The following is an 8,380-nucleotide window of genomic DNA, read 5'->3' as shown; positions in this document are numbered from 1 at the left end:
GTTACTGGTGGCCTATAGCCCGTGTTTTAAAACTGAAATGTTATGCTCAAATATGTTTCATAAATTGTTTTTAAATATCGTATGCATGATTGATTTTAAATATTCCTTTGCTTAAATGACTCAATTGTTAACATATTAAACTTGGTCTCGTCGCTATATGGCTGAAATAATGCCGATGCGACGTTAGATTTTAACTCACTCACCCAGTCACCGCATAGGACCACCTAATCCCGACGGGGAAGTATATCACTGCCTAAAGATAAATACTAAACAGATGAAAAACTAGTTGTTTAACTGATAATGTCTGTCAATATATACATTTTGTTCTTTTAAAAAATGGGTCATTTTCAACAAACAAGTTTGTTGTTTTACATAATCGAGTCTGGACCAGACAATTCAGTGATTGATATCGTGAGCATCGGTCCACGCAATTGGGATCGATGACATGCTTCAACCAAGTCAGCGAGCCTGACCAACCGATACCGTTAGTCGCCTCTTACGACAAGCATAGTCGCCTTTTACGGCAAGCATGGGTTGATGAAGACCTATTCTGACCCGGATCTTCACGTGTTTGGAATGTTGTTGAGTGCCGTGCTGAACAACAAAGACAGAAAACAGCATTTGACTCAAGAGGACAGTGCCAGATCGAATTTTCCCCGAGTTGATGCAAACTTAATGCTCATTCAGCAAATGCACAAAACTAATCGCCTAAGACGTCACAATTCGGTTCGTCTTGCATATTTCGCTAGGTTTATGAACACCATACCCATGCTAAAATGGAAAATGTCAACAGCGTGCTTCACTTCAGGTCTTTCTCCCACATTAAGCGGACATGCCCTTGTGTAATTGAAATATTGTTCAAAGTGCCGTTAAACCCGTTAAGTCGTTCAATCACACATATAACAGGCTAAGGTTCTGACACATCTATGCAGGGAGGGTCTTAGTGCTTTAAATGCTTTGAGCGTTTTGGCTAAGGATTGGTGGCATGCTTCCCGACTTTCACAGTACATAGGGAGCGACATGTTGATAGTCTGACCCGACAATCCAGTGATTGACATCATGAGCATCGATCCACGCAATTGGAATCGATGACATGTATCAACCAAGTCAGCGAGCCTTACCACCCGATCCCGGTAGTCGCCTTTTACGACAAGCATATTCGCCATTTACGGCAAGCATGGGTTGCTGAAGACCTATTCTACACCGGAATCTTCAAGTGAATAAATTCTCATGTAGTCTATGTTGCCTATGCAGTCTATTAATTGAACATTTGTCCCAGCATTGGCATTACAACTTCGAATTCCCATGTTGTAGGTCAAGTGTAAATGTGTGATGGTTGTTTGTTGTGTAACGCCGCACTCAGCAATATTCCAGCTATATGACGGCGGTCTAATAATCGACAATCCAGTGATTGATTTCATGCACATCGACGACATTAATCAACCAAGTCAGCGAGCCTGACCACCCGATCCCGTTAGTCGCCTCTTACAAGCATAGTCGCCTTTTACGGCAACATAATTTGTCATACATATGGGCTAAAATTAAATAGACCAGTTTTAGTGTAGCCCCATGATATAATCAAATGTCAGCATCAAAGTCACCAAGTTGTGCGCGAGGCTCTGGGCATGTGACGCCGGATGACACACTGTGATGGATCTTTTTGTGGTATAATAGGAAGGATGTAATTATTCCGTTACCCAAAATAGTGGATTCATTTTCAATGTCAGTAAAAGGTTTCTCTGAAATTGATTGTCATAGTCTTCTGGCAGGCCAAACATATTACGAGATATGCAAATGCACAAGGTCAAATGCGAATATATACATTCCTCCTTGTGGTTGGTTGGTTTGTTGTTTAACGCCGCACTCAGCAATATTCAAGCTATATGACGGCGGTCTGTAAATAATCGAGTCTGGACCATACAATCCAGTGATTGACATCATGAACATCGATCCACGCACATTGGGATCGATGACATGCATCAACCAAGTTCGCTAGCCTGACCACCCGATCTCGTTAGTCGCCTTTTACGTCAAGCATGGGTTGCTGAAGACCTATTCTACCTCGGATCTTCATCTTTCTTGTGAATAAGAAAGCCTAATTGTTACAAGACAAGCAAGACATATTGAAAGATGGATCAACCCATTTTCCGTATGTTTAGCTAAACAAACACCACAATTAGAAAATAGAGATAATTTATTTTATTATGAATAGCTGAATACAATTGTACAAGCAGTAGTTCACAAGCATAAGACATATACATGTGAACCAATACAGCGAAGAGCACAAAGGTTGGTTGGTTGGTTGTTTAACGCCGCACTAAGCAATATTCCAGCTATATGACGGCGGTCTGGACCAGACAATCGAGTGATGAATATCATGAGCATCGATCCACGCAACTGGGATCGATGACATGCATCAACCAAGTCAGCGAGCCTGACCACCCGATCCCGTTAGTCGCCTTTTACGACAAGCATAGTCGCCTTTTACGGCAAGCATGGGTTGCTGTAGATCTATTCTACCCCGGATCTTCACGGGTCTGAGAGTGAACAAAAAACATTGCAGTGCGGTACAGCAGCTGTATAGGTTGGTTTGTTGTTTTACGCCGCACTCAGCAATAATCCAGCTATATGACGGCGGTCTGTAAATAATCGAGTCTGGACCCCGACAATCAAGTGATTAATATCATGAGCATCGATCCACGCATTTGGCATCGATGACATGCATCAACCAAGTCAGCTAGCCTGACCACCCGATCCCGTTAGTCGCCTTTTACGACAAGCATAGTCGCCTTTTACGGCAAGCATGGGTTGCTCAAGACCTATTCTACCCCGGATCTGACACAACAATACATAATTGGTTAAATATACTAGCCAGATACTTTGTCATACTAAAAGACTGGAGGTCCTAAAGTAACACGTGGCCTTAATACGTTACAATGGAATTCCCATTCTGCAGAATAATATTTTCATACTAAAACATTCTTCTCGAAAGACAGAAAATAAATTCCAACAGTATGCTGTTATGTGTTTTCGTAACACAAAAGCCTACACCCAAGCCGTTATGAAATGGACTCATTCCAGTGGTTGAGCAGTTTTGACTGATTCCACAAGGTTCTGCCAAAACGCATCTCTTCCATACACATCTGTATTGTATTCCAGATAGGAGTTGTTGGACAGAAGCACAGCCATTTCTTTAGGCACGTCTTTTACGGGAACATGTTCATACATCAGAATCAACAAATTGTCCTGTCTACGGTTCACTCTTGACTGTAAGGCAATGTGATACTCAAAGACACACCAGTCACTTTTCAGGAAGGCTGGAGAAAGAACAATCAAGGTCTTCCTACTATTGTCAATGGCGTTGACTATGTTGGAAGCAATGGCCTCCCCTGGTAGAAAGTCACGGTGGTGGATACACATTCGTAGTCCTGCCTTGGTTTCAAGTTCAGGAATCATTTCCTGAATGACAATGTGTCTGTCAGATTCAGCATAGGAGACAAAGACATCATATTGATACTGGAGCACTTCCTCCACTGGATGTTGTCTCCAGAACCTTCTTCTACCAATGTAGTACATGTACCTAATACTCCAGCGATGACGATAACCTAGGGCAATGCAAATGATCAAGACAATACATACACAAGAGGATGCCGTGACAATTCCCAAAGCAGCATTAGCACGATTGCATTCAGATGTAAGTTCCTCCACAATCTGATGAAGTTTTGTCATGGAGATGCTTGAACCATTGTTATACTCGCAGGCCATTTCTGACAGTTCGCTAAACTTGTATAGATTGCCGTTCATCCACCTAAGAAAGTCCAGTGCTCCGCAGGAACACTGAATCGGGTTTCCACGAAGATTTACGGTCACATTTGGAAGCATATCAAGTTCTCTTATGGTATCCTCCGACAATCGCTGCAGCTTGTTATTTGAAAGATCAAGATAATAAAGAAATGGCATGGTTTTTAGTTGAGCTTCAAAACGTCGGAGAAAATTACTGCGGATATTTAAGATTTCAACACTCTTTAACCCCCTAAAAATATTCCTTGGTAGGGAAGTAATTACATTTTCTGATATGTCAAACTGTTTAACATGATGGAAACGATAAAATATGTTTCCATCGCTATCACTTTGAAGTCTATGACTGAGAAGATTGTTTGACAGATTTAAGTGCGTTATAGAATTGTTGACAGGGACAACGTCAGAGCCAATGTAGCTTAATATGTTGTATGAAAAGTCTACGTACTCAACACTCTCTATTCCTTCAATATGAATCGTAAACAACGCCATCAAATTGTGCCTCATAAGGACCCGTTTTATATTGTTCTTTGCTAGAGCTAAATTCATCCAAAGCCATGTATTATAGCAATGCTCTGCTACGATAGTGTGTAATTTGGGCGGCATTGGTAAAGGCAGAGGAAAGGAGTTATCATCTAAAGATCTAGGAGGCCAAAGGTTCAATAAGGAGATGTCTATTGTCTCTAAAGATTGTAATCCAGCTAATTCGAGAAGGTACAGACCATGTATAAATCGGTTTGCCCTTGCCGAGAGAAATTTTAACGTTTTGGGCAAGGATGAAATTGATCCTAATTCACACTTTGTGATGCCATTATCATCTATGTAAAGTTCTTCCAGGTTCGTGGTACTGAGGTACTGAAAGTCAAGTCTCTGCACATGGTGACAATCCAACGGTTGATATAAGTAATTGAGTTTCAACACCTTTATTGTTGAACCTCCAAGACCAAAATAAGCTTTAGAAAAGTTTCTAAATCCCAGATTTGGGTTCTGTGAAACATCAAGAGTGTGAATAACCTTCACTGGACTAAAAGTCAGATGTTCAGCGTCAACTATTCCACAGCTAGATAAGTTAACATATGTCAGGAAGGGGACATTTGAGAAAGTAGAATTTCGTAGTATTTGCATTTTACAAAATCCATTGCTACCAGAAAGTGTCAGGTTACTAAGATTCTTAAGTTGACGAAATCCTTGTCCAAAATCATAATGCGAACCATCCATGTGTAATGACTGAAGTGAAGTTAAACTGGACAGACTGGCGTCCGGGTAAGGGGATTCTTTGCTGTTATAATTAATGCTGAGCTTCAACAAGCTGCTCAGAGGATTAAAGAGTGTTGGTGGAAAGGTGTTATTGTCGTAGCTTAAACAGTTGGATTCAAGATTGAGACTTTCAAGCTCAGACAATCCAAAGAAGGAATCTGCATTGATATACTGTAGGCTATTGAAAGAGAGATCCAGCACCTTCAGAACAGAGACATTTACAAAGGCTTGGTTGGGTAGTTCCGGTATGTAGTTGTGACTCAGCAAGAGGGTTGTAGTGTTCCTTGGTAGGCATGTTGGTACGTTTTGCAAGCCCTGGTTTGTGCAGTTAGCTAGAGTACCACCATGATTAGGATCAATGGATAGAATGCAGCATCCCCTTCCTGGTTGTGCCACGTTCCGAGTTGTGCCGTGCGACAAGGAAGTTGATACCAAGAGGAAAATCTGAAATTAGAGGTTTCAAAACATTCAAACCAATGTGCATGTATCGTGGAAAACTAAAAGTGACCAGAACTATCTTTGGTTGGTTTGTTGTTTAACGCCGCACTCAGCTATATGACGGCGGTCTGTAAAAAATCGAGTATCGATCCACGCAATTAGGATCGATGACATGCATCAACCAAGTCAGCGAGTCTGACCACCCGATCCCGTTAGTCGCCTTTTACGGCAAGCGTGGGTTTCTGAAGACTTATTCTACCCCGGAATCTTCACGGCTTCGTGCATGGACCCTGGCTGGATTCATATCATCCCTCAGTCACTGGCGATATTTTACCAGTTAAGCCAAACATTAAAATGACGAAAATTCTACGTTTTAAAATTCTGGCATGCATATAAATACTTCGAATGATGTGGGACTTACATATCTTCTTAAGGGGACAATAATTTTACGCTACTTCAACCCTCCTTAAAGGTACAGCCACTAACAATCTAAGTTATGAATTAGCACTACCAATTTTTAAAACAATACAGTAAATACATCACAATTTAAGAATAAGTTCTATTTCTTTTAAAAAACATAGTATTAAATGAGAATTAACTTTACTAAAAAGGTCCTTCCCTGTTTTTACACTGAAATATTTATCCCTTGTGATGGAAAAATCAATAGTCAAGCAGGACATGCTTGACCGTGATTCTTTCATCACAAGGTTGGTTGGTTGGTTTGTTGTTTAACGCCGCACTCAGCAATATTCCAGCTATATGACGGCGGTCTGTAAATAATCGAGTCTGGAACAGTGACACTCAGCCATTGTGAGTGAGTGAGTGAGTGAGTATTGTTTTGCGCCGCTTTTAGCAATATTCAAACAATATCACGGCGGGGGACACAACATACATTGTATGATATGCATGAAAACAACCGCGATGCCGAGAAACGATTGTATTTTAATAGGGTGACGTAAGCAAAAATATTTCTTTCTGCTTGCCGTAAGAGGCGACAAACGGGATCAGGCTCGCTGACTTTGTTGATGCATGTCATCGTATCTCAATAGCGTGGATCGATGCTCATGATGTCAATCATTGGATTGTCTGGTCCAGACAGACCGCCGTCATAAAGCATTGCTGAGTGCGGCGTTAAACAACAAACAAACAAATCTTACGACAAGCATAGTCGCCTTTTCCGGCAAGCATGGGTTGCTGAAGACCTATTCTCCAAGTCAGCAAGCCTGACCACCCGATCCCGCCTCTTACGACAAGCGACCCGTGAAGAACCTTGGTAGAATAGGTCTTCAGCAACCCATACTTGCCGTATAAAGGCGACTATGCTTGTCGTAAGAGGCGACAAACGGGATCGAGGGGTCAGGCTCGCTGACTTGGTTGATGCATGTCATCGTATCCAAATTGCGTGGATCTATGCTCATGATGTCAATCATTGGATTGTCTGGTCCAGACTTGATTATTTACAAAACCGCCGTCAATACCTGGAATATTGCTGAGTTCGGCGTTAAACATCAAATAAATCTTACAAGCATGGGTTGCTGAAGACCTATTCTACCCCGGGTCTGGAAATCGTAATGTAAATCTGGCACATCAACGGCAACCATGAAAATCGGACTATACTTACAGATAGAAAGCTGCCCAACATATTCGATATCTGTGGTTTCACCGCTGTCCCTGAAGTACCTGCGCTTATAAAACTACATTACTTTGTAACATCAGTGTACATAACATTTCTTTTCTCATTCCCCGAAAATGAAATGAATTTGCGAGGATACTTGCTCGCCGTGCAGAAACTTCCTGATCGGACAACAGTGGTCTATTCATATTGATGTGTACTTTGTGCCTCTCAATCCATAAATAGATGCCTTTACGGCTATTCTAACCCGGATCCCACATTATTACAAACACATTAATACAAACACTGGACTCGTGAAGATCCGGGGTAGAATAGGTCTTCAGCAACCCATGCTTGCCGTAAAAGGCGACTAACGGGATCGGGTGGTCAGGCTCGCTGACTTGGTTGATGCGTGGATCGATGCTCAGGATAGCAATCACTGGATGGTCTGGTCCAGACTCGATTACTTACAGACCGCCGTCATATATAGCTGCAATATTACTGAGTGCGGCGTGAAACAACTAACCAACCAACTATTAAGGACTGAATGCTTTTTTATGAAAACTGTTTGAGTTACGGTGAGTAGAACAGGACCTGCGTACCCTTTTCGCCACCTCCCAGTGTAACCACTATATGTTCATCCCGCCGTCATATGACCCGTGAAGGTTCCGGGGTAGAATAGGTCTTCAGCAACCCATGCTTGCCGTAAAAGGCGACTGTGCTTGTCGTAAAAGGCGACTAACGGGATCGGGTGGTCAGGCTCGCTGACTTGGTTGATGCATGTCATCGATCCCAATTGCGTGGGACCCGTGAAGATTTCGGGGTAGAATAGGTCTTCAGCAACCCATGCTTGCCGTAACAGGCGACTAACGGGATCGTGTGGTCAGGCTCGCTGACTTGGTTGATGCATGTCATCGATCCCAATTGCGTGTATCGATGTTCATGCTGTCAATTAATGGATTGTATGGTGCAGACTCGATTATTTACAGACCGCCGTCATATAGCTGGAATATTGCTGAGTGCGGCGTTAAACAACTAACAAACAAACAATTGCGTGGATCGATGTTCATGATGTCAATCACTGAATTGTCTGGTCCAGACTCGATTATTTACAGACCGCCGTCATATAGCTGGAATATTGCTGAGTGCGGCGTTAAACAACAAACAATTGCGTGGATCGATGCTCATGACATCAATCACTGGATTGTCTGGTCCAGACTCGATTATTTACAGACCGCCGTCATATAGCTGGAATATTGCTGAGTGCGGCGTTAT

General features: G+C 42.3%; 1 protein-coding gene across 1 annotated transcript; it reads right to left on the bottom strand.

Moving 5' to 3' along the window:
* Positions 1-3,072: 3,072 nt before the first annotated feature.
* LOC139470494 (toll-like receptor 4) lies at positions 3,073-7,135 on the bottom strand. The gene is made up of 4 exons (XM_071252900.1): positions 7,115-7,135; positions 5,257-5,499; positions 4,598-4,668; positions 3,073-3,808 (listed from the first exon to the last, which is right to left on the bottom strand). The coding sequence occupies exons 1-4, from the start codon at positions 7,133-7,135 to the stop codon at positions 3,073-3,075; spliced, it is 1,071 nt and encodes a 356-aa protein (XP_071109001.1).
* Positions 7,136-8,380: the final 1,245 nt, after the last annotated feature.

This window comes from Haliotis cracherodii, unplaced genomic scaffold (assembly GCF_022045235.1).
Source record: "Haliotis cracherodii isolate W230 unplaced genomic scaffold, xgHalCrac1.p SCAF_20, whole genome shotgun sequence".
NCBI lineage: Eukaryota > Metazoa > Mollusca > Gastropoda > Lepetellida > Haliotidae > Haliotis > Haliotis cracherodii.
Note: the sequence above shows the minus strand (reverse complement) of the source record. Positions and strands in the feature narration are given on the sequence as shown.

Excerpts from the sequence above, each read along its gene's own strand:
- LOC139470494 (XM_071252900.1), bottom strand. The coding sequence starts at position 7,135 with ATGTTGGGCAGCTTTCTATCT. Across the intron at positions 5,500-7,114 it reads TGTTGGGCAGCTTTCTATCT|ATTTTCCTCTTGGTATCAAC; the intron begins GTAAGTATAGTC and ends CTCTAATTTCAG. Across the intron at positions 3,809-4,597 it reads GATGATAATGGCATCACAAA|GTGGATGAACGGCAATCTAT; the intron begins GTGTGAATTAGG and ends GGACTTTCTTAG.